At 42.8% G+C, this 26,674-nt stretch overlaps 1 protein-coding gene across 1 annotated transcript; it reads left to right on the top strand.

Moving 5' to 3' along the window:
• The first annotated feature begins 6,597 nt into the window (after positions 1–6,597).
• Positions 6,598–26,047, top strand: MLYCD (malonyl-CoA decarboxylase). Its single transcript, XM_054641029.2, has 5 exons — positions 6,598–7,125; positions 13,063–13,175; positions 14,766–14,922; positions 15,408–15,557; positions 24,735–26,047. Exons 1-5 carry the CDS (start codon positions 6,643–6,645, stop codon positions 25,266–25,268), a joined length of 1,437 nt encoding a protein of 478 aa, XP_054497004.2. The 5' UTR covers positions 6,598–6,642; the 3' UTR covers positions 25,269–26,047.
• The last annotated feature ends 627 nt before the right edge of the window (positions 26,048–26,674 follow it).

Below are 26,674 nucleotides of genomic sequence, written 5' to 3'. Positions count from 1 at the left end.
ATTTCCCATTCCCATTTTAAAAGGTTAGATTAAGAGGCTGACAGAGCGTTGATTTAATGTTTGGTGTTGTTTTTGGTTTTTTCATTCCACACTTGTAGAAGTGTTAAGAAACAAAACAAACAGGGTGTAGGAAATGCACAGAAACAATCGAAATGACCAAAACAAAGATCACTTTTTCCTCACCATGATTCACTCCTGCAGAACTGGGGGAATAACATGGAGACACCTCAGTGGTAATTGAGCTTTTAGAGGCCCTTAGAGCTGGTGACAGATTAATAGGCTGCTATCATAAATTCTGACATCCTTGCAATTTCTGTATTCTGGATTTACACACTGAACATTGTAAACACTTCAGTGCCTCAGCTGCAGCATTTCACATCTGTTAAGGCTGCTGGTAACTTTATGAAATAACACCATGTCACAAAGCAAGTCAGCATTCTGCAATTAAACTGAGTCCAGGCACCACAACGATTCCAACAGATAATTTTCCAAACTAATTGCCTCAAGGAAACTCCAGCAACACTAAAAATCAGGTCTGTGGAAGACGACAGTGTAAAAGCAGTACTTTCACTGCCAGTAGTATAAACACAAGAGGTTTTAAAGGAGTTTGTTTCCTGATTATTAAGTTGCATGCTGTGTAAAGCAATTATTACAGCTCTTGGTTTCCCAATCTTTGTGTTTATTAAAACTAATGAATGCTTTTAGCATACAGGAGACTAAATAAATTTGCATAGGATTGTAACAGGCAGCCTATACTCATCCCTGTAGGCTTAAACACAAACTGTAAAAGAAACATTTACCCAGTAAATAAGCAAACTGAAAGCTGAACTCCTCCTTCTTTAACTCAGTCCATGCCTGGAGTTGAACTGGAGTGGGCTGCAAAAATTCTGTAATAAACTTCTGCAGATTTGTTTGACAAAAGTCCTAAAATTATGCTAAAATTATTCCAGTTAGTTTTTCAATGAATGAAAGCCTTATGAGCCAGCTCAGTTTCTGATTCAGAAATTTCAGGAAGCCTGAGCTAGAGATGTTAGCAAAAAGCACAGAGAGGTTGGTTAGGGCCAGGGCAGGTCACACATGGACAACCCAACACTTCCCAGGTGTTCCAGTCACAGAAACCAGGCCTTGACTCCAATAAACACCTGGATTGTCAGTGCAGGTCAGTCCTTTCCCTGAGCTCTGCCCAGCTCTGTAATGAGATTTTCATCCACTGCTTTGTGATGGAGAAGGTAAAAACCAGAGAGCAATGAAAAGTGGAAAGTTCCCTGGGGTTCTGCACTGTTCACAGCTGAGGCACAGCCCCAGGGAGTTCAGCCTCACCGCAGATGAAAAGTTTTGTCCTTTCCCAAAGGATCCCAAATGTTTTGTTGAATTTCTCATCGACTTCAGTGAGATTCCCTCCATATTTGAATCCTGAAGCTTCCTCTTCCTGGTGCCCTCTGTTCCTCTTCCTCCTCGCTCTCTGTTCCAGGTGTTTAAAAATCTAATTTTCACTGTAAGCCAGAGAACAGCTTCTCACTCTTACACTCTTCCTTTTTCTGTAGGCTGGAAGGGAATTTCATTTACTACTTAGATGCCCAAATTCACAAACACACACACAAAAATCTGTCTCAGCAATGAAGGAGAAAAACTACAAACATCAGTTTGAAAAAACTGTAATAAGGAATAATTTGCTGCTACACTGAATAGGTTGTGCTATAAGCATAAAAGTTTCATGCAGGAGAAAGTAGCTTAATATTCTGTAGGATTCTGTCCATCTTCTATTAGAGGCAGACATAATTAAAAGTATCTGCTTAAATCTTTAGCCTCATTTTCCTCTAATGTGCCATCTAAGCCTGAACAAGAATTAATATCGAGGAGCTGAATGAGCTGCTAAATGGCAATAGAAGATTCATCGAGGAATTGAATCACCAATGAAGACTTTTCCAGTGAGGAAAATACAAAATAAAGAAAAAAGGAAAGGGATTTTTGTAAAGAGGTGGTGGGGAAACAACTCTGGCTGACATTCACCTTTTATTTTTCATACTGAAAGATAAATTAGGGTTTTTTTTTGCTCTTTTTCATGATGCCAACAGAAACAGGGGGGAAGAGTGGCTGGAAGCCTCTGTGGGAGCAATCTCTGTGATAATTACAAGGATTCTGTGGTACCAAGGGTGAAGGACACTGGCTTGTAAATTCATGTACTATATTCAACTTTTATCTACTATCAACCCTGTAACGGCAAAATTGAGTATCAGATAACAAAGCAAATAAATTCAATGTTCATATGAATATTGGCATCTTTCAACATTGTATTTAGGACCCATGCCTGAAAATAAAAAAGGATTACTATCAGTTTAATTATGCCTCGAGATATTAGGGACATTTCTTAAAATCTCCAAGAGTTTTGGTTTTCCTTAAAAAAAAAATTGCTAAAACATTAGAAATGGTCCACTGTCAGTTATAAATATTCCTAAATTTGGTAGAAAAAAACCATAGAAACCAGAGTTTTAAGATAAAAGTTCTGATTCTACAGCACCCTAAATAAAAATCCTCAGGTTCACAATTATTTCAGAGAACTGCTGGATAGAAAGAGATTAATCACCTGAAACAAATATTGCCATGATCTGATTTCAGGGGCTGACGCCTCTGCTGTTCAGTACTTGGTGTCATTACCTGGAGAACAACTCAGTGAGGGCAAACTCAACAAGAAAAACTCAGGAAGGAAACCCTGAACCCAGGTAGAACTAAAGAAAACTGGAATTGTGAGCACAGAGCTGATCCTGCAGGCTCTCAGTACAAGCCCCCTGTGCCTAGAGCCAGGTAATTCTATAAAACAATGTTGTATTTATCTAAAATTAAGATTAAAGCAGAGCAATGCCTACAGCTCTGCAATGTTGCTGTCTCATTTTAAACACCCAGCTTGGGGAGCTGGAACAAAACCACCCTCAGAACTGCCTGTTTGGAGGGGCTGAATAACTGAATAGCAGAGCAAAAAGCTGGAAAGATCCTGCTTTTTACTCAGTAACTACAGCAAGTTGGCTTTTCCCAGTATCTTCTGAGATTGATGAACTCTTCAAAATGGGATACTCGCTCATTTAAAGTAATTTTACAAACTCTGTTCTGAGCTATTAGAAAATGTGCTCAGAGCTTGCAGCACAGCTTCCCACTCTGCTCTCCCACTGCAAGTACAAGGAAACCAGAGGAAGAGACCTTTTATTTCCTCCTAGCAGCCTGAAAAGGGCTGGTTTTCAGCTGATCACATAGATATCTTTAATATTTTCTAAAAGATATTTAAAAAAAAAAATCTTTAGTTTGAGAGCTCAAAAAGAGAAATTTGTGTATAAACTCTGTTATTACAGGAACAAGACATCTTTAGGATAGAGAGGGTTTTGTCAGATGTTTCCTGGCAAATCTCCCTTGGATGAACACTTTGCAAGCACAAACACAGATTTATTGGAAATCATTGGCTCCATCTTGTTTCTTTTGAAGTGAACTGAAGCTCTCCTATTCTCTTGAATAATAGCACAGTCAGTTTCTCAGCTCAGACTCTTCTCCTAAATACATTTATGTGGCACTCTGCATGTAAGAGCAAATACAGGAAAGAAACAAAACAAACCCCAAGCCACGGGACTACCTTCATTTCCATCATGAATCAGTTTGTCTTTGCTAAGGTGGAATTATTGAGCAGAGAATCCAGGGCATGTATTTTATTTTTACCTAACATTTGAACAGATTAAAGAGAAAAAAAAAAAAGAAGAGGATCAGATTGACTTGGCTCAAATTGACTTTCCATCTTTTATTAGCTTTTCCTTTTTGCTCAGAGACAAAATTTACACTTACTGAAGTGCAATTAGGCTCTTTCAAGCTCCAGTTTTCTAATAATAATATTATCCAGTTTTCAGTAATAAATATTTTCAAGAATAAAGGTCCATGGTGGCAAGGCAGATCTGGGGAAGAGGGGCTGGAATTTGGGATGAGGGGACCCTGTGCAGAAGGGGCTCAAAGCCCCAGGCTGAGCTGAACTGGGGCTCCTGAACCCATGGAGAAGGTCCCAGGTGAGGCTGGGCAGGGCCACTGACATCCGTGGTGCCCTCAGGTCCTGACAGCCAGAGCTGTGTTTTCATTTTCCAAGCAGCAGCTGAAGCAGACAGTAAGTTTTCCCTGGGGGGAAAAAAGCAAAAAAAATAAAAGAAGAAGTAGTAGAATGTTTCAAAGGAAATGTCTTACTTGAGGAAGCCTTACAAGCTGCACCACAGAGGGTTCTGGCAGCTGCTTTTCATGGCCCTGGGTCATGCAAGAGAGCTCTGTTCTTGCAGCAGTCCTACCCAAGGCCAATCTGAGAGTGCTGTCAAAATGGGAACAACAGGAGCATTTCTAGATAGGATTTTTGAAAGGAATTGATCCTGAGAAATGCTGACCATTTTCTGGCAGCTTGGAGCCTTCATCTTTCATCACCACTCTCCCCCTGTGCTAAGATCTCCATCCCAGGCTTCTTGAAATTTCTGAATCAGGAACTGAGCTGGTCCACAAGGCTTTCATTGAATAGAAGAGACTAACTAGATTAATCTTAGCATGATTTTAGGGTTTATGTCAAACAAATCTGCATCAGATTGTGATGAAATTTATGACAGAATCATACATTGACCAAGCACAGCTGACCAAGCAGCTTTAAGATAATTATTAAACATATAGAAGGAAAAATTCATTTTCTAGCTCTCCTTTGTTAAAAAAATAAAGTCTGTCCACTTCTTTTTATAAAGCACGGCTAAAACCGTTTTATTTTAGTTTTCAAGAGGAAAAAGCTGTACTTGTCTAATGGATCCCTATTTGAAACTGCAGAATTGCTATAAAAATATTTCTATATTTGCATATAGAAATATCATTATGATTTTTGGTGGAAGCTCTTCCTACCCCTCTGTCTCCAAAGACATTATCCTGGGAATCTGACACAGACAGAGGCTCTTTGACAGCCCCTTTCCTGGGGAGCTGAAGAAGGACTGACCAGCCAACTTTGAAGGCTTTTTATTTAGCTGAAAATTAAGTTCTTAAGGTGGGAAGGGATTTTCTGAAGCTTAATTCATTGCTAATGAGATTAAAACTTTTTTTTAAAGTCTTTTTTACGTGTTTTAATGCTTCTGAGTCATGTTTTCCCTCCCTTAAAGGTGTAATAGTTTATCTTATGTAATAGTTTATCTTATCCCTCAGTTCCCTAGGACTATACTGCTCATGGTGGTTTTTTAAAATTTTGTCTCCATCCTTGGGGATCTCTAACATATTGTTCTAAAATGTGTAACTAGGCAGAGCTCTCTTTTGTCTCTTCACTGCCAAAGAGGGCTTGATTCTCTCCTCAATTCTTTCAAATGCTAAGAATCACAATTCCCTGTGTTTTTAAGGACAATTTCTGCTCAACTCTGACCTCACTGACATCATGACCTGTGTGTTTTGCTGGTTTAATGTCTAAAGGAGGCAAATCCTTAATGTCCAGAGGAATTTTACCTTTCTAAGCCTGAGCTGGAGCAGGATGGAGATGTTTAACAAAGGTCCTGACACACTTGAGAGTGCACTCTTTGGGCTCAAGATGAGCCTTTTTGCCACAGGGCTTTAAGAACAGGCCACGCTCAGGTCTGTGACCTCAAAATTGCACAACCAAATTTGTGTTGTTTCCTGCAGTGGTTTCAGAGCAAAACCTGCAGCAGGGCTGGCCTGGGGCTGTGATCCCTGAGGGGCTGTGATCCCTGAGGGGCTGTGATCCCTGAAGGTATCAGCAGCTTTGCAGGAGCCACAGCCTCCTCAGGACATGGGGCAGCTGCCCAGGAAATCAGATTTGTTCCCTGGTGTGCACGCAGCCAGGATTGCCACACTTGTGTCACTTGTAGTCACACATGAATGATTTATTTCAGACCTGTGCAAGCCTGGTGTTCCACAAACCCAGCACAGCCCAGCAGGAGTATGGGAGCCACAGGGGTGAGGGATCCAGAGAAGGATACTGTGGACAGTGCAAGGTCACAAACTGAGACAAGGGAGATTCAATCAGGCATTTGAGAAGAGTTTATTCACTGGTTGGGAGGTCAGGCTGCCCAGGGAGGTGTGGGTCACCATCCTTGGAGATGTTTAGGTGTCTGCATCTGGCATTTGTTGTTGTGGTTTAAGGGTCACAGTGGCAGCACTGGGTGAACACTTGCACTGGGTGATCCTAAAGGTCTCTTCCAATCTTGATGATTCATGGAATTACAGAATCAATTCGGTTGGAAAGGACCTCTGAGGTTATCAAGTTCAACTTGTGACCGAACACCAACTTCTCCCTGGGCAGCCCAAAGTCTAACCACCCTTTCTGTGAGGAAATTCCTGCTAACGTGCAGCCTGAGCCTCCCCTGGCACAGCCTGGTGCCGTGTCCGATATGACTCGATGGTTCCAAAGTGCAGCGCGGTGCATTCCGAAGGCGGGGAGGAGCCGGGGGATCCCCGGGCCGTGAGGGACCAGCCCGTGACCTCTGATCGCCACACTCAACATGGCGGCAGACACACCCCTCACACACCCCCAGCCCCGCCACGCTTTCCTCACTTTGCATTGGCTGGACGCGCTGTCACTCTGCAGGCTCAGCCAATCAGCGCGCGCGGAGCGGCGGGCGGGCGGCGCCGCGGCCTGCGGCGGTGTGCGGGATGAGGCGGCTGTGGCCGCTGCTCTGGGCCGCGCGGGGCCCGCGCCGCCTCTCGTCGGGCACTTCCCCGGCCATGGAGGAGCTGCTGCGCCGCTCGGTGCCGCCGCTGCCGCCCTACGAGACCAAGGAGAAGGCGCCGCCGCCCGCCGAGCTGCGCGGCGCGGAGTTCGTGCGCTTCTACCGCGCGCTGCAGCCCGGGCCGCCCCGCGCCGAGCTCCTGACCCGCCTGGCCCGCGACTTCGGCGTGGAGCACGGGCGGGTGGCCGAGGCCGCAGCCAAGGTGCTGCAGGCCCGAGAGCAGCGCAGGGAGCCCGGGGCGCTGCTGCAGGCCGAGGACCGGCTCCGCTACTACCTGAACCCCCAGTACCGAGGGCTCTTCCAGCAGCTGGGCCGCCTGGAGGGCGGGCTGCGCTTCCTCGTGGAGCTCAGGGCCGACCTGATGGAGGGGCTGGCGAGCAAGGCCGTGGATGGGCCCCACGTCAAGGTGAGGGCCGGCCTGGGCGGGGTGGCTCTGAGGGAATTTGGGGGATGTGGTTTGGGGCTTCCTGCTCGTGGTGCTGCTCGTGGAGCTGCTTTAGGCTGGGAAGCAGTGCCGGGAACCCAGGTCACTGGTGGGGCTTTATGGGTTCAGGAAAGACATTGGAGTGGGTTTAAGAAGGACATTGGGGTGGGTTCAGGAAGGACATTGGGGTGGGTTTAGGAAGGACATTGGAGTGGGTTTAGGAAGGACATTGGGGTGGGTTTAGGCAGGACATTGCTGGGGTGGGTTTAGGAAGGACATTGGAGTGGGTTCAGGATGGACATTGGGGAGGGTTTAGGAAGGACATTGGGGTGGGTTTAGGAAGGACATTGGGGTGGGTTCAGGATGGACATTGGGGAGGGTTTAGGAAGGACATTGGGGTGGGTTTAGGAAGGACATTGGAGTGGGTTCAGGATGGACATTGGGGAGGGTTTAGGAAGGACATTGGGGTGGGTTTAGGAAGGACATTGGGGTGGGTTCAGGATGGACATTGGGGAGGGTTTAGGAAGGACATTGCGGTGGGTTTAGGAAGGACATTGGGGTGGGTTCAGGATGGACATTGGAGTGGGTTCAGGAAGGACATTGGAGTGGGTTCAGGATGGACATTGGGGTGGGTTTAGGAAGGACATTGCTGGGGTGGGTTCAGGGGAGGGGAAGGGTCTACGGGCCAGGTCCAATGAAGAGCGGCTGAGGGAGCTGGGAAGGGGCTCAGCCTGGAGAAAAGGAGGCTCAGAGGGACCTTGTGGCTCTGCACAATTCCTGACAGGAGGGGACAGTGGGATCAGGCTGTGCTCCCAGGGAACAGGGACAGGGACAGGAGGAGAGGAAATGGCCTCAGGCTGGGCCAGGCAGTCTCAGCTTAGACATAAATAAGAATTTCTCCGTGTAAAGGGTGATTAAACATTGGAACTGACCAGAGGGGTGGTGCAGTCCCCATCTTTGGAGATATTCAAGAAGCCACTGCTTGTGGCACTTGGTGCCATGGTCTGGTTGGCAGGGTGGTGATGGTCAAAGGCTGGACTCGCTGGAGCTTTCCAACAGAAATAATTCCATGGTTCTCTGGAGGGACACGAGTGTCCCCAGGCCATGGCACCTCAGGAAGGAGGTGGCCCCTGCTATGAAGCAATAGGGTGGCACTGGGAAGTGCTGGCACACAGAACACTGTTTTAAAAGTGAATTTACAGCAGAGCCGGGCTTGATTATTTTTCATGTTGCTGTTTCAGTTTTTGTCCTCTCTCTCTTATGCTCTTCTCATGTTCTGTTCCTTCTTTTCACCACAGGACACTGATTTTCCACTGTCCTTACAAACAGTTGAATTTCTGATGAGCTTTTGCAATCCACAGAGTGAAATTTGCTGCACATCTGTTTCGTGGGTGCAGCTCTTCCTCTTGCTGTTCAGAGCCCTCTCACCTGCAACATTTTACTTTTCCTGTGCCAGCATTTTCCTCTTGAGATTTGTTACATTTTGCTTGCTTACTTCACTTGGCTTATTTCAGCCCTTGAAATATGACTCTGGTGAAAAATGGACAACATTATGATCTCAGGTGGCAAATCATCCAATGATTGCTTTTAAAACATTCTTCATCTTTCCATAGGATTTAGAAAAAGTCAGTGAAAAGTTCAAGTTGCTGGCACAAGATAATGAAAAAGAGAGCAATTTTGTCAAATTGATTTATCTATAAATCTCCTTCCATAATTAAGCAGTGGTTGGAGTGTTTTTGTAATCTTGGTCTTGTGTTGATCTACTGGAAGAATAAAAAAGCACCATCATTGTTAGAAGTTTGTCCATAATAAAGTGTTTGGTGTTTGCCTATCAAAAGTCCTGTGCAGCCATTTCATTAGTGCAGAGTTGATTTCAATTCTAACATAAAGACAAATGTGCAACAAGAGTTTTATAACCTCTGTATATTTGTGTCTGCACTGACAAGGAAATAAACACTGTGGGAATAAAATTAAATGGATCTCCTTGATGCTGGTGGAGAATTACAGAATGCATTATGTGGCCTCCTGGGATTTTGGTTTTTCTCAAAATGTCTAAAATATTTCTCAGTCAGTCCTTAGTTTTTACTTTCTAATTTGAAAGACCTATTAAAACTGGGATTGCCCATTGCTGTGTTGTAAATATGAAATATTTTTCTATTTTCTCAGCACTATCAGCATAAAAGCAGCTCAGGCTGCTCAGATATTGGGTGATGAATGATTTCTATTTTGTGTTTGTTCAACAGATTGCAGTAAAATATCATCTTTAAGTGATTAAGTCACTTGAAAGTGCTTGAGCACAATTTACTCATTGTCCAAATGAGCAGAAATGGGGGAAAAAAAAAAAGAAATAATGATTTTAATTTTAAGATGTCCAGTAAATAAACCACAAGAGCCAGGAGAGTTTTCAGCAGTGCCATTATCACTGCAGTAATTACTATTAGCAATAACAAAGCACAAACCAGTCCCCTTTAATTGGTGTCACTACTGAATCCTTTTTTGCTGCTGGGGATTTTCTTCCAGTATCTCACCAGGGATATTCTCTATGGAGATTCTGAAGGTAATTTGTGGGGAAAAAATAGAAAAAAACAACAGGAAAAAAAATCCCTGAAACCCCACCCAAAACAAACCAAACCAACCCCCCAACACCTTCAAATCCTTGGCAATATCAGAGTAGATCTGTGAGTCCAAAAATAAATAAATCAAGTTGAAAACTTCAAACTTTCCAAACACATGGGAAAACTCATCTCTTGTGATGGGTATTTTATTTAGTAGGTTGAGAGGGAAAGTGAAATAGTTCCCTCATCAGAGAAGCATTTCTTCTTAATAAAATATAATTAATTGGAGGTTTTCATAAGAGTTTTCTCATTTGTTGCCCAAGAAATAGGTACTTGATGTGAAGATTTAAAAGGCTGTAATTTGCTGTCTCGTAGCAAGAACATGGAACAAGGAAAAAAAAATTACCACAATTTATTAGACTTGGCTAGCAGAAATTGAAGTATAGCTGGTAATTTGAAATACTAATCTGAGTATGTCTTATTGCTCAAATTTAAGACTGGGATGCTGAATAATGAATGTGTTTGCTTTTCTTTTTAATGAAGTGTTGCAGATGTAATTTTTATGGCTAAAAAGGCATCTGAAATGAAAATAAGAATTTACACACCACTACATTTCCAAAATAAGAGAACCTGCCACTAAATCTGCAAAATAAGAGACCCAAACTTGAGCCTGGCTTTGTTGGAGTGCAGCTGTCCTGTGCACTGAGATATTAAACAAATTATCTTGTTTAGATGAGCTGAGTTAAACACAGTTCTGGGTACTGGAAACTTTGATGTCTTTCTGCACTGAAGGTTGTGTCAGGCCAGAATCATGGAATCCTGGAGGGGGTTGGGTTGGAAAGGACCTCAAAGCCCATCCAGTGCCAGCCCTGCCCTGGGCAGTGCCACCTCCCAGTGTCCCAGGGTGCTCCAAGCCCTGTCCAGCCTGGCCTGGGACACTGCAGGGATGGGAGCCCACAGCCTCTCTGGGGAGCCTGTCCAGGCCTCCCTGTCACAGACACATTTTGTGAAAAATCCTTTCCTTAGGATCTTTCCTCCTGAGAAGCTGAGAGGCCTCAGGAACGAAATGTAACCAATGGTTATCTGCAGCTGTGGAATGCAACAGGTGCAGCTGGGATTGGGCTCATGTGGTTGTTTCTAATTAATGGCCAATCACAGTCCAGCTGTCTTGGACTCTGAGAGTCACAAGATTTTATTATCATTCCATTCTTTTTTCCTTCCAAGCCTTCTGATGAAATCCTTTCTTCTATTCTTTCAGTATAGTTTTAATATAATATATATATATCATAAAATAATAAATCAGCCTTCTAAAACATGGAGTCAAGATTCTCATCTCTTCCCTCGTCCTGGGATCCCTGTGAACACCACCACAGCACCCTCTGAGGGAGCAATTTATTCATAATTTCCCATCTGAACCTGCTCTCTCTCAGTCTGAAGCCATCCCTGTGTCCTGTTCTCCTGGACTCAGTGCTGGTGCCAGGTCCCTTCCACTTGGAGCCATTCAAATTCCTGCACAGTGCCTTGTTGTTGTCTAAAACTTCATTCTTCACAGCTGACAGGTTGTTTGACTTGTAATTCCCCATAAACAGAATTTGTTTCTCCCCAAATCATCACTGAGAGCACATGCCCTCCACCTCCTCCTTTGCTTACAGCTGCATTGCTTTTGTCCAGCTGCACCCTGTGACAGCTCTGTCATGAGAACATCCCTTGCTGAGCCTCCAGAGGAGCAGAACCCCTGACTCCAGTGCTTCCCACTGTCCATTTTCCCTGCAGGATGAGTGTCCTGAGCTCCTCCTGAGCCTGGTGCCTGCAGGAGATGCAGAGCAGAGTGTGGAATGCTGCCATCCTGCTCTGCCTGCTGCACTGCAGCTGAGCTGCAGTTCAAAATGCACCTGGATGGCAGCAGAGCCTGAAGGATCTGTTCCTTTGCCCCCAAATCTCACAACTCCAGCTCATTTTTCTAGTTTACAATGTGCCCCTACAGAAGAAAACAAAGCAAACAATCCTGGAGTGCCTGGAGACTTCCACTACACCATGGGATATCTGACCAAAGTGATTTATGGTTATTATCTAAAAACTTCAGAGCTGTGCAGAAAGAAGGATTCACAAGGGAGGTACCTTAAAGTCAGAATAAACAAACCAATCAGAATAAATTTGTTTAGAAGAAAGGTATTGAAAAAGAATTATCATGGAGGACAGAAGTGTTCTATGCAGATGAATGGCTGTTTCTTCTGGGTTTGAATTTTTTTTTCTAGTGTGTTAAGGAATAAACCTGTCCTTTTATTTAGTTTTGGAATACTTGTAGCAGTTACTTTGGCCAGCAGAAACCTGCTTTGATGTTTGTTTTTTGTCAAGTGCCTCTGCAACTTAGGGTGTAATAGAAAATATTTCTGCTTTTTATGACAGTCCTGAGACTACATCTGAACTTAGGAAAAATGTTTTAGGTTTTCTGATTAGATTTATATATTTTTTCCAGTTCTTTTTCTTTAATGTAGCAAGCTACAGTACATTGGAGCTTAATTTTTATCTCTTCTATGTGCAGCAGTAGCTATTTAATAAAAGTTTGAATAGAAGATGAGGAGTTTTTGTTTTGAAGGAAATGGTTATGAAGTTGGTTTCAGGTAAGCCCAGGTTTCTGGTCAGGCTGCTGGTAAGCTGGTATCACACTGTGTCTTGTGTGCAAGGCAAATGGAAGAAAGCAGAACAAGCTCTGGAATCTCTTCTAGGGATATTCATGCTGTGCTGAGTTCAAGAATACTTGTTAAATTCAAATAAATTTAGACAGGAAATCTTTAATAATACAGGCAGCAGGAAACTGATAGGGAATATAAAAATCACTATTGCAGTGAATCACTGTTACAATGAAAGGCTTTGACATTGGAGTTGGGTTTCATCTCATACTGCTCCAAAGCTGGTTTGATTTTCCAGTTCTATTGTCTTATGCTCCTGGGTTTTATTTTTCTTGCTCAAATATTTTCATGTTTTCAGAGAAGAAAAATTCTGTCTGCATCCTGTTGAAAGATATTTCCATGGCATTGAAATCTGAAAGAAATCTGAGAAATCTGAATCTGTGAGACTGCAGCCTGTGGTCAGATCTGCTCAAAACCTTCTGCCCATTGTCTGCTTTTTGTCCACAGTGTTTTTCCTGACCTTCCCTGTCCCTGCTTGCACTAGAGACAATCCCTTCAAGGATTGTCCTGATTCAGTCCTGGACTATTTTGTGGTTAATCTTCTAAAGCAGATCCATAAAGTTTCCTTTAAGCTCCCAGTGTTGGATTTGGAGTCAATCAAGGTTATCTTCACTCCCATTTCCATGTTCCACCTTTCTCATTCAGCAGCTCAGCCCATCTTTGTTCTGGTGCAGGAGATGAATGGAGTTCTCAAGAACATGCTCTCAGAATGGTTCTGCACAGGATTCCTCAACCTGGAGCGGGTCACGTGGCAGTCACCTTGTGAGGTTCTCCAGAAAATTAGTGAGTAAGTGCTAAAGGCTCCTTGATCAGGAGCTGATGGAATGCTTGGGACTGCAGAGATTCCCTGTTTCCAGGACTCTGCTTTTCTGAGCTGAAGGCAAAGTGTAATTATGAAATATTTGCATTAATGCGCTGAGAGCCCAATTGAAAACCGGATTGAAGGAAAGAGTAAAGGGATCATTTGTGCCATGATTTGATCCTGTAGCTCTCACATTGCACTGGTAGAGTGCTGTCTTTCCTTCCACCTTCCTCAGTTACTCTTCCCACATTCCCAGAGGTGCTGCAGTAGTTTTGGCTGGTGAGGTGCACAGGATCACTGTAAACTACATGTGAAGAGAGCACCTTGGTTTTTATACAATGTGCCCTACAACATTGATTTCTGAACCTGTAACATTGATTTCTGAACCTGTAACATTGATTTCTGAATCTGTAACATTGATTTCTGAACCTACAACATTGATTTCTGAACCTTCAACATTGATTTCTGAATCTGTAACATTGATTTCTGAACCTTCAACATTGATTTCTGAACCTTCAACATTGATTTCTGAATCTGTAACATTGATTTCTGAACCTACAACATTGATTTCTGAACCTGCAACATTGATTTCTGAATCTGTAACATTGATTTCTGAACCTACAACATTGATTTCTGAACCTGCAACATTGATTTCTGAATCTGTAACATTGATTTCTGAACCTTCAACATTGATTTCTGAACCTTCAACATTGATTTCTGAATCTGTAACATTGATTTCTGAACCTGCAACATTGATTTCTGAACCTACAGCATTGATTTCTGAATCTGTAACATTGATTTCTGAATCTGTAACATTGATTTCTGAACCTTCAACATTCATTTCTGAGCCTACAACATTGATTTCTGAATCTGTAACATTGATTTCTGAACCTGCAACATTGATTTCTGAACCTACAACATTGGTTTCTGAATCTGTAACATTGATTTCTGAATCTTCAACATTGATTTCTGAACCTGTAACATTGATTTCTGAACCTACAGCATTGATTTCTGAATCTGTAACAGATTTGTGAATCTACAGCTTTGATTTGTGAGTCTACAGCACTGATTTCTGAACTTCTGTCAAACAGTCAATGGTGAAGAAGTTGAAAATTACTACATTATGTGGTGGGCCACCTTATTGTATAAAATCTTGAAGAAAAAATAATCCCTAGAATGTTCTGAAAGTATGTTGAGTGTTGATGAGACGAAGAGAACTCGTACAAGGTGAATATTCCAAATAAAAATAATTAGTAATATTTAATTACTCTTTGAGGTAATTTGGCAAACACACCAGTGAGTGGGTGTGCAATATTCCTTTACAATCCACTTTGGCAGAGCTTGCTGACAATTTTACATTATTCACAGCCTGATTCTTGTTTTTTGATTGGAAAGTTTTGTCACTGACATCAGTGGGAAAAGCACTGATCTTGTGGGGCAGCTGACCTCTATTTTAAATGAAATAATAACAATAACAATAACAATTATAATAACAACAATGATAATAATGCTGATAATAACAATTATAATAAATGAATGATAACAGTAATTTTCTTTTTAAATTTTCCCCTTGAGTTCTGAAGCTGTGCACCCTGTCAGGAACTGGGTGGATATGAAGCGGCGAGTTGGGGCCTACAGGAGGTGCTACTTCTTCTCTCACTGTGCCATCCCAGGAGAGCCCCTGATTGTCCTGCACGTGGCACTAACCAGTGACATCTCCAGCAGCATCCAGGTACAGCCCCTGAGGCATTTAGTACCCAGCAAAGTGCTGACATTGCAGTGTGATTATTTAAAAATCCACAATTCCTTATGATTTCGCAATATTTGCTTTTGTTTCATCTTTTTAGAGATGAGAGAATTAGCTGGTAAAAATTCCAGGGATATTTTGTCTGTCTTGGGTATTATTTAAATTGAAATTTTGAGGATTTGCTCAAGAGTAAGAAGAATAAGAAAAGATAAGAAATACATAGAGAAAATGAGACTAAAATTTCAAAGTGGTTGCAATTTCTTCTGAAAACTTTAAACCATATTACAGTTTTTCTCTGCACTTCTAATGAATAAGCAGCTCTTCCTACTTTTTTATCAGATTTTTATTGTTAATGAATAAAACAGTGGGGAAAAGTGTTAATGCCTTTAAAAGTTAAAAAGAAAAACCTCCCCATAATGCTGATAACAACTATTATTAACATTTTTTATTTTGAATCCTGATTTTCCCAGGCCATAGTGAAAGAAGTGCCACCTCTAGAGACAGAAGATACAGAGAAAATCACAACAGCAATTTTCTACTCCATCAGTTTGACTCAGCAGGGCCTGCAGGGCGTGGAACTTGGGACTCACCTCATCAAAAGAGTTGTGAAGGAGCTGCAGGTGGGTGTGCCAGGGGGGCTCAGGGTCTGTTTGCCCAGCATGGTTTAGTTCCCAGTTCATGTCACAGCTCAGCCCAGGAGCTGCTGGGGCCTCCCCTGCACTTGGAACTTCCTCCCTGAGCAGCCTTTGGGGATGTGGAGAGCTGGAAGAGCCTTTCCTGGAAGGGCATTTCTGGAAGGGCATTTCTGGAAGAGCATTTCTGGAAGGGCATTTCTGGAAAGGCATTTCTGGAGGGGCATTTCTAGAATAGCATTTCTGGAAGGGCATTCCTGGAAGGGCATTCCTGGAAGGGCATTTCTGGAAGGGCATTTCTAGAAGAGCATTTCCTGGAAGGGCATTTCTGGAAGGGCATTTCTGGAAGGGCATTCCTGGAAGGGCATTTCTGGAAGGGCATTTCTGGAAGAGCATTTCTGGAAGGGCATTTCTGGAAGAGCATTTCTGGAAGGGCATTTCTGGAAGGGCATTCCTGGAAGGGCATTTCTGGAAGGGCATTTCTGGAAGAGCATTTCTGGAAGGGCATTCTAGAAGGGCATTTCTGGAAGGGCATTTCTGGAAGGGCATTTCTGGAAGAGCATTTCTGGAAGAGCCTTTCCTGGAAGGGCCGTTCTGGAAGGGCATTTCTGAAGAGCATTTCTGGAAGGGCATTTCCTAGAAGGGCATTTCTGGAAGGGCATTTCTGGAAGAGCATTTCCTGGAAGGGCATTTCTGGAAGGGCATTTCTGGAAGGGCATTTCTGGTAGAGCATTTCTGGAAGGGCATTTCTGAAAGGGCATTTCCTGGAAGGGCATTTCCTAGAAGGGCATTTCTGAAAGGGCATTTCCTGGAAGTGCATTTCTGGAAGGGCATTTCTGGAAGGGCATTCCTGGAAGTGCATTTCTGGAAGGGCATTTCTGGAAGGGCATTTCTGGAAGGGCATTTCTGGAAGAGCATTTCTGGAAGGGCCTTTCCTGGAAGGGCATTTCTAGAAGGGCATTTCTAGAAGAGCATTTCTGGAAGGGCATTTCTGGAAGAGCCTTTCTAGAAGGGCATTTCTGGAAGAGCATTCCTGGAAGAGCATTTCTGGAAGAGCATTTCTGGAAGGGCATTTCCTAGAAGGGCATTCCTGGAAGTGCATTTCTGGAAGGGCATTTCCTGGAAGGGCATTTCTGGAAGGGCATTTCTGGAAGAGCATTTCTGGAAGGGCATTTCTGGAAGGGCATTTCTGGAAGAGCATTTCTGGAAGGGCATTTCTGGAAGAGCATTTCTGAGGAGCATTTCTGGAAGGGCATTTCTGGAAGAGCATTTCTGGAAGGGCATTTCTGGAAGGGCATTTCTGGAAGAGCATTTCTGGAAGGGCATTCCTGGAAGGGCATTTCTGGAGAGCATTTCTGGAAGGGCATTTCTGGAAGGGCATTTCTGGTAGAGCATTTCTGGAAGGGCATTTCCTGGAAGGGCCTTTCCTGGAAGGGCCTTTCTGGAAGGGCATTTCTGAAGAGCATTTCTGGAAGGGCATTTCTGGAAGGGCATTTCTGGAAGGGCATTTCTGGAAGGGCATTTCTGGAAGAGCATTTCTGGAAGGGCATTTCTGGAAGGGCATTTCTAGAAGGGCATTTCTGGAAGAGCATTTCTGGAAGGGAATTTCCTGGAAGAGCATTTCTGGAAGGGCATTTCTGGAAGAGCATTTCTGGAAGGGCATTTCTAGAAGGGCATTTCTGGAAGGGCCTTTCTGGAAGGGCATTTCTAGAAGAGCATTTCTGGAAGGACATTTCTGGAAGGGCATTTCTGGAAGGGCATTTCTGGAAGGGCATTTCTGGAAGAGCATTTCTGGAAGAGCATTTCTGGAAGGGCATTTCTGGAAGGGCTTTTCTGGAAGGGCATTTCTGGAAGGGCATTTCTAGAAGAGCATTTCTGGAAGAGCATTTCTGGAAGAGCATTTCTGGAAAAGCATTTCTGGAAGAGCATTTCTGGAAGGGCATTTCTGGAAGGGCATTTCTGGAAGGGCATTTCCTAGAAGGGCATTTCCTGGAAGGGCATTTCTGGAAGAGCATTTCCTGCTCTTGCTTGATGTCTGCCAGATGTAGATCCTGTTCCACAGCTGACATGGTCAGTGTGAATTCCTTGTGTGGTTCCTGAAGTTAAATGAGACCATTTCTGTTGGAGGTGGCTTTGACAGAGCTGTGTTCTGCTCTGATACAATTCAGTTGCCTCTCAGTTGAGTGGGAAGAGCCTGATCAAGATATTCTCTCTTCAAAGTACTTGACAGTGCCTTTTCTAAAATCTTACAGCTTCTCCAGGAACAGAAACCCTTCCTATTTATTAATGAGTTCATTGCTTTGTTTGTTATATTGAATTGCCCCTGGTTATTTATGCAGTGTGCATGCATGCCCTGAATACATCCACTGGGAAAAATAAAAAGGAGAGAGATTTCTTTTCCCCTGGTATGTCTTGCAATATAGTAAAGAAAATGTCTTAAAAGTCTAAAGAATCATTTACTCTCTGCCAGTCAGTTCTGTTAATTTAGATAATATCATTGCAGGCTGAGGGATTATTGTTAATAGCTTTAGTACTTGGGGAACCTTCTTCCAAGCAACTGGAGAAAGGAATGAAAATTCATGTACAGAGTGCTGTGAGAGAGCCAATCACATTCCTGCACTAAGCACATTATTTTATTTAATAGTCTTTACTACTTAAATTGCTGACAAATCTACTACTTGAAAGTAATGATCACCACTTGTGTTTATATTCATTGTTAAACATCTGGATTAGTAACCATGTCTGGAAAACAGCCTGTGATTTAGAACTTCAGTTGTACTTACAAAAATATCTTAAAATTTGATGCTCCAAACTTCTACTGCCAGAAAGTGATAGATTATTTAATTGCTGATTCATAGCTGCCCTGAAGTTTTTGGGTTTTTTTTTTAATTTTTTTTAATGGCTATTTTGGCTGAATTTTGTTGCATCTTGCTTTTGGAATGTTTTTTAGATTAATTGTTGAAAATGCAGTAGTCCAGGTATAATTAGGCCATGCCATCTGTCTGATCTTGACTGAGGGGAAATTGGAATAAATTCATGCAGTTATCTGCTTTCACATCTGAAAAATAATGTCTGGATAATTGAGTTGCTCTCATAAAATAACCCTATTGACATTGTATCTGTCCATCACTAATTGCTTGCAACACCAGCAAAATTCTGAGTTCTAAAGGCAAACAGACACATCATGCTTAGATAACCTAATGCAGGATTTAAAATTCAGTGTGTCCAACAGAAGAGTCTGGTTTGTATTTCTACTTCTGGCAAAGTTTTTACATTTCAGTGTTTGAAACCCAGCCCCTCTTCAGTGTTTATCAAAGGAAACCCTTTGCTGAGATGCCTTGAAATACATTTTAATCATAAAATTAATCCTCAGTCTTAAATAACTTGAAATCTTGAGTGCTTTCCATGCAATGCCAAAGGTGGAGCTCTTCCTCCCTGCTCCAATTTCCCACAGTGCTTAAAGGTGTTGTGAAAAACGTTCTGGTAGGAAATTGTTGTGTGATAAATTGGACATGGGCTGAGGAGTTTGTGTGTAGTCTGTGTGCACAGACGAAAGGTACAGCAAAATTTTGAGTTCTAAAGGCAAATTTTGAGTTCTAAAGACACATCATGCTTAGATAACCTAATGCAGGTTTTAAAATTCAGTGTGTCCAACAGAAGAGTCTGGTTTGTATTTCTACTTCTGGCAAAGTTTTTACATTTCAGTGTTTGAAACCCAGCCCCTCTTCAGTGTTTATCAAAGGAAACCCTTTGCTGAGATGCCTTGAAATACATTTTAATCATAAAATTAATCCTCAATCTTAAATAAATTGAAAACTTGAGTGCTTTCCATGCAATGCCAAAGGTGGAGCTCTTCCTCCCTGCTCCAATTTCCCACAGTGCTTAAAGGTGCTGTGAAAAACGTTCTGGTAGGAAATTATTGTGTGATAAACTGGACATGGGCTGAGGAGTTTGTGTGTAGTCTGTGTGCACAGATTAAAGGTACAACAACCTCTGTGCATTGCCCTGCACCATTCCTGCTTGGAAGGGAACCACCCTAGGGCTAAAGAAAAGAGAAAGGATAATCCAGGAATATTTATCCATTGGGGATGTGGCTCTCTAATAGTTTTCTCTTCACTGGTTGATGTTCATATTTTTCTCTCTCCTATTCTTCACACTCCTCCATGCTTTCTCCACCTTCATTCCAAAGACTTGTCCTCGAGTTTGTCTTGAATGGTGCAAGAACCATCTCCCACTGCACGTTTTGCATCTGTGGAGTGAATTTCAATCATTTTCCTGTTGTTCCCACAATGGTTTGATGCTCTTCTGCAAGGCCTCCTCATCCAGCTTCAGCTGCAAACATTGTGCCTCCCATCCCATGGGACCTCACCCCTCAGAGGACAGAAGCCCTCTGTATTTCAGCTTCAAAATACTTCAAAATGTGGAATTTCTACAAAGTCAGGGTTGTTCAGGCCAAAGGCAGGCCATGCAGTGAGTAAATACTCTTGGCAGCCTGTTTTGCCTGGCTCCCAAAATCCTGGAAGTCCTTTTTCCTGTGGATTAATTGCACACATGTGCTCTCTTTCTCTCTGCTCAGGTGCAGCAAAGGACTTGCCAAGGTTGTCTCTATTCAGGTTGGACATAATTCTTGGGAGCAGAATTACACTTCAGGAGGGACAAATGGTGCACAGGAGTGCTGAGTGGACTTGGTGACAGCAGCTGAAACAATCCAGCCTCAGCAAAAAAGTCCTGGGTCAAAAATTACATCTCATTAAGCCAGTGTCCAGCAGCCTGTGTAAAAATAGATGGTGAGGTCTCTGCTAGGAAGAGGATTCTTTATATCACCTTTGCATGGCTTTGCAATAAACAAAGCTTTTTTTCAAGTGCTGCTTAATCACCAAGTGTTCCAGGTTACAGAAGTTGAGACTCTCTTTAATTTAACTGGTAATAAAATGCATTGGGAAGAGGAGACCATTTGAAAGGGTTGAAGATTCTGTTTTTTCATTTTATTTAAATTGATGATTGAGACACTTTTATAACTTGCCATTTGAGCTACTTTTTGTGGACATCTGTTTGATCTGCACAATTCTGTTTCAGTTGTGCTGTCCCAAGGTGCTGCAAGCTCTTAAAACTTCTTTTATCCTCCAGTAAAAATCCTTTACCTGACTTCTACCTTAGTGTAATCTGCTCTGACACTTCTGCTTGTAAGTGCCACTGTAACCTCCAGACTGAAATCCCAGCTGCCATTCTTCATGAGGAAAGCTCCAAATTGGGCCTGTCATGAATGTGTATCATTAGGTCAGGAAAAGACATGTACAAAGTTAGGAGTGTGCTGAGAACCCCTCTGCATCAAAGCCTTCACCTGACAGCATTTCAAAAAACTCTACTGAAACCTTGATCTAAAATAGAAAATGATGTCTATAAATCCAGTTACTACCATACTCCTTAATAACTCATGAATGCACAATTAAAATCGAATTTAATTTTTTAGAAATCTTGCTGATTTGCCTGAATTGGTCACTGCTAAACATGAGCATGTGTGGGGCAGCACTTGTCACCTTCAAAGGATGCCAAGCACTGATTCCCTCCTGAAAGCATTCCTTGAAAATGGGTTTTTACTGGGATTGTTGGGAAAACTGGTGGGGATTTCAGACCCCAGTGCTGAGCACTGTTAGTTTGAGGCACTGTGTACAAAAGGGTGGCTGCTGCTTTTGGCTCTCACTAATTTCAGCAGATGGAGATGGATGAAGCTGAGGCACAAAATGGGGTCCTCATTTCCCCTGTGTGCACAGTTGGCAGCTGGAATCCTTAACCTTTCCCTGGACATTAACATTTGGCATTTGCCCCAGGAATTGTTCTGTGTCATTGGGGTAGGGGGGATATTCTGGAGATCAGAATTGGAGCTGGTGTCACCTACAAGGAGCATCCTGGGAGAAGCTGTGCTGCTCTCAGGAGCAGGTTATTGGGTTTTGGCAGTTTCTTGAGGAAAGTTTGCTACACAGATAATACAGAAGGGGTTTGTGTACAGGCTTCTGTTGTTTCTGAGCATATCCTGTTGGGATTATTTTGGGATGAATTCATTAGGCCACTGATACCACTTTGATCCCAGTTGTCCCTGTACAAATCTGGGCATAGGCTGTGTAGGCATTCTGACAGTCTCTTGTTTATATTAATGTATATAAAGCAGGGAGCAGGCAACAAAAATGATCTCTTGTATTTCTGAAATTGAAGCTTGTGTTGTTCCCAGAAATGAATTGGATTTTGAAACTGTTTCAGACAACTGCATAAAAGCAAACAAACCCTAAATGGAGTGCAGGCAGATCATTTGTAGCAAGCTGATAGGTGCTGCTGAACGAGGAGGTGGATGGATTCCTCATTAGCCAGACATTTAATTCCCAATGTGTTTAGAGGCACTCTGAGCAGTCTGGGGCTCTGCAGAAGGTACATCATGGCAATTCAGTCAGCTGATGACAGACACAGATAACTGTGCTGAAGCCTTTGAGAAAACTCCTTAGGATTTTATAGCCTGTGGCATTTGAGGGAGAAAACTGATAGCTGCTGTGTGACTCAATAGAATGCTCAACAACTGGAGGCAGATTTTAGCTTTCTGCTTGGGCTGTTGATAATTGCTACCTTAATTTGATCTAGGTGACCTGGGGAGATCATAATTTCCAAAACAGGCTTTGATTTCATTGATGAAAAATGTGACCTTGGACTGCAGCTTTCTGAGTGCAAGACAGTTTCAGATGAGATAGGGATAATGGGGGAAATCTGTGCTCTTCTGCAAGGAAAGGAAAAAGAAAACAACAACACAAAGCAACAATCAAACACAGAAATCTACCCCAAACCAAAACTAGCAGCTGTTTCTTAATGGTGTGTGAGGTTCTGACAGGAAAGTAAACATTAATGGATCTCCACCAATAGCCTTAGAAACCAGCACATCAATTTAGCAAAACATAAATATGCCCAGTCCAGTGCATTTATTTATTTTTCCATGAGAAATGGATGCCTCAGATAAGCTTCTGAATAAAGCTTTTATCAGATATCTAGTAGTTGGTACTGTCACTTCAAAATGGGGTCACTTCCCCGTGTCTTATCTGTCCTGAGAAGTAAAACCACACAATTTCCCATTTGGTGTTTTTAATAGAGAATGAGCCACCAACCTGTGAAGTGTTTGGGGTGTCTGGGTGAGAGGTCACAGCAGGAAGAGGGGATGAACAAGGAGCAGGAAATGTCTCAGGAATCCCTGTCATTGTTTCATTGGGAACTTGGCAGTGCTTGTTATTAGCACCCAGAGAGGGGAGGAAATAATTCACTGTCCCTTTTGTCATGGTGGGTGGTGCAGGGTGCCCTCGTGATGAGATTGGGATTAGAGTACTCAGCTCCTGAAGGAGAGCCCTGGCAGCTCTGTTCAGGAGCAAACAGAAGTGGGAGGGATGGCTGTAAAGGAACTTTTTAATTTGATGAAATGCACATGCAAGGAAAGCTGATGGTTGGATTTCACAGATGGTGTTAAGGACATCAGCCTTGGAATTACTCTTAAAAATAAAATATCATCATGTCTTTTAGTGGAAACTTGAAAAAAAGGTTCTACTTCTTTCCTAGAATTGCACTGTCTGAGTGTGGCAGTTGCAGCAGTTGTGAGCATGACCCAGGCAGGATCTCCTGGGAGCTCTGATGACAAAAATGCTGTTTTGTTCAATAAGATACAGAAAGGAGTGGTTTTAGGAAATAATTTGATTGGTTTTCTCTATCTGCTTCTCTAAGGAGATGAAATGAGGTGTTCCTTTGATAAGATGTAACTTGATCTGCTTTTCTTTGTCCCTGCCTGGTCCCAAAAGAATTCTTAGCTGCTGTATGGAATTAACAAAGAGCTTCAGCTCAGGGCAGGTGACCCAGTTGTGTCCCCAGGCTGCAGGGCTGGCCGTGTGTCCCCGTGCTGGAAGGCACAGGGCAGCAGGGCCAGACTCGGGACGCTGCTGTGGGCAGGGAAAAGGTTTTGGGAATCCAGAGATGGATCCCTGCAGCCTCCCGGACAGGCTGCAGGTGGCAGCTGTGGAGCTCAGCAGCAGCGAGGAGCTGCAGCTCCCACAACCTGGCAGCACCAGCTGAGCCCTGATGGCTTTTTAATGGGTACCTCGGTAATCCTCGAGGTAGAAAAAGCGCCATTTGTAGTCATTTAAAGACAATTTTCTGCTGACATTAAGATGCTTCTGTAATGTTGATGAATGTCTTGGTTCTTACCATTTCTTCTGTTGGAACAGTAATTAAACCAGCACGGGGGTGGTTTCAGCTCAGCTCTGTCTTCCCTCGGTTCCTTGGCTCCCCACTCCTCCAGGAGGGTTGCCTGGTCCATTTTGGGTTCATTCCAAGTGACCCTGACTTTATGCTTCTCACTGGTGAGCCCCAAAGCTAACACAGTTGTCCTTGTGTATATTTTGTTTCACATGATTTCATAGTTAGCAAGGATTGATCAGAAATTAGCAGGAGTAGAGAAGAAATTTTATATTTATATAAAATTTATTTCTATTTAAATATATTTATATAGTTAAAACTAGTGTTATACTTGCAATAAAAAATATTCACACACTTTGTATTTCTTGCTGGTTTAGGGAATATCATTAAAGGTAGCTGGCCTTTATAAAGAATTTCATTCAAAACTTCAGGAAATAACTTCTTTCCATAAAAATCTAAATATAATACCTCTTGATTTTACAATAGACTAAAATAATAAACTGCCCTTGATTTTTAAAAAAAGTTATTTATGAAAAATAAATACTATTTAAATGGTTTTCCAAACTTGCATGTCTATTTAAAAAAATGCTCTCTTCAGAATCACTTCTTTATGGCCTGTGATTTTATGTTTATTTCTGCCTGTAAAAGGATAACAGCAGAACCCAATGGTGTTAAGTACTGCAAAAGTGCTTTTATGAGATGGTGTGTGAGGAATGGATTCAGGCAGTGTTAAAATTTTCTGTGTGCTCCCAGTGCCTTCTCATCACTAACCTGTGACTGCCAGGGGGATTTTTTCTCACTTTTTTGTGTCCATGTGTATCAGTTCCTTCTCAGATTCCCTGGTTTTCACTTGCCAAAAAGCCAAGGCCATCAGCTGCCCTTTGACTCAAACTTCTCTGTGTCAGTCATGACCAAACTCATGATTTATTTGTTCTCTCCTTTTGTCTGCAGAAAGAACTTCCTCAGATAGAAGCTTTTTCCACACTTTCACCTATCCCAGGATTCACAAAATGGCTCGTTGGTCTCCTCTCCTCCCAGACAAAAGACCAGGGGAGGAATGAACTTTTTACAGAATCTGAGTGGCAGGAAATCTCTGAGCTCACAGGAGACCCCAGCAGTAACACACTAAAGAAACTGCTGAACACCAACGAGTGGGTGAGGTCAGAAAAGCTGGTGCAGGTGCTGCAGTCGCCCCTGATGAGGCTCTGTGCCTGGTACCTGTATGGGGAGAAGCACAGGGGCTATGCCCTCAACCCCGTGGCCAATTTCCACCTGCAGAACGGCTCGGTGCTCTGGAGGATCAACTGGATGGGGGACAGCAGCCCCAGGGGCCTCGGGGCCTCCTGTGGCATGATGGTCAACTACAGGTATTTCCTGGAGGACACAGCCTCCAACAGTGCCCTCTACCTGGCCTCCAAGCAGGTCAGGGCCTCCGAGCAGGTGCTGGCCTTGGTGGCCCAGTTCCAGCAGAACAGCAAGCTCTAGGGGGACATCATCATCATCATCATCATCATCATCATCGCAGTGAGTGGTGCTGACTGCAAAGAGCTGTGCTCACCTGCACTGTCTTACTGCAGTCACAAAGTGCTCAGGGTTACCTGGGTTAGCAGGTTGTGCTCCACCTGCTTGAATCACCTGTGGTGTGTATTCATGGAGAGTAAAATCATCTTCATCAGGTACAGCCCAGGGGTGACTCAAAAAAAAAATACCTGAGCCAACAATATTCTGTTGGTAATTTATTATATCAGCTGTGTTTGAAAGGAGCTGCACTTCTCTGTCAAAATGCTGCTATAGATTGTTCAGAACCAAAGTACCTGAAATAAAGGTCAATTTGGGGTCAAACATATTATCAAAACAGCAATCTACTGTTTAAAAAGTTTATTTCTACAATATCTGTCTTTTGCACCCTCAGAAAAATCTCATGTATAGCATCCTGGTATTTTCCTGTTTAAATCTAAAACTCACTGAATCTTTGCTTTGCTGGAGCGTGGAAGAGCCTTGCACTAATGTTGAAAAATCAGGATCTCAGTACAGCAGGTATGTTAGGTTAGATTTGCATGTTTTGGCTGCTACAATTTAATGAGCAATAGGGAAGTGTTCAGATAGGAGAGAACAAGCCAGACTGTTACTTGGGAATCAGGTGAGGAGTCTCTAAATATATATATTATATGTTGGCTCTGGTAACGTTTTAAGTTGATAAAGAGCTTTTTTAATAACAAGGTAGGTGTGATTTATAAGCCAATAAAACAAACTTTCTCAATAAATCATGGTTTGTTGATGTGGTTTCAGCATCTCCCCCCTTCACTTAGTGACCCTCCTTGACAGCAGTTCCACCCCACAGTGAACACTCAGGACACTCCTGGTTTTAACAGTGAGCAGGGCTTGGCTCCATTCTCTTGGGCTTTCTATTCTTTCTCAACTGACTTAGAATTCAGGTTTGAAGGTGGAATTTAGCTGCTTGTATAAACATATACCAGCCATTCTTGGCTGGCAGGAATAGAGCAAGAGAACCCTCTCCTTGTTAAACTCTTCAGGTTTGAGGGAGCCAGCTCACTTACTTCAAGTGCAAGAGTTGTGAAAATGCAATGGGTTTGAAAGATGGTTTTATTTTGAAGCAGGAGGAGCTATGAGGGCAATTAAATCTGCATCCTCCTGGCCATAGTTCAAAAAGAGCTAATGCTTCTGCTGTATTGCAGATGGAAATACAACATAATCCCATCTTCTTAACAGCTGGACTCGAAGGATAATGAGTTTTTTCCACTTGGAGCCTCAGACAATTGTATGAGAATTGGTTCAGTGACATGAAATGATAGCAGCATATGAGGGAGGAAAAGCAAAGCTGCTAATGCTTCACTAACACTGCAGCTCTTTCCCAGACCTGCCTGCCTACA

The sequence above is a fragment of the Agelaius phoeniceus genome, chromosome 12 (assembly GCF_051311805.1).
Source record: "Agelaius phoeniceus isolate bAgePho1 chromosome 12, bAgePho1.hap1, whole genome shotgun sequence".
Lineage (NCBI taxonomy): Eukaryota > Metazoa > Chordata > Aves > Passeriformes > Icteridae > Agelaius > Agelaius phoeniceus.
Note: the sequence above shows the minus strand (reverse complement) of the source record. Positions and strands in the feature narration are given on the sequence as shown.

What these genes read in the sequence shown, in the direction of transcription:
- MLYCD (XM_054641029.2), top strand. Translation starts at nt 6,643, where the DNA reads ATGAGGCGGCTGTGGCCGCTGCTCTGGGCCGCGCGGGGCCCGCGCCGC. An exon ending in GTTCTCCAGAAAATTAGTGA is followed by an intron (nt 13,176 to 14,765) that starts GTAAGTGCTAAA and finishes TTTCCCCTTGAG; the next exon opens with TTCTGAAGCTGTGCACCCTG. An exon ending in GAGTTGTGAAGGAGCTGCAG is followed by an intron (nt 15,558 to 24,734) that starts GTGGGTGTGCCA and finishes TTTTGTCTGCAG; the next exon opens with AAAGAACTTCCTCAGATAGA.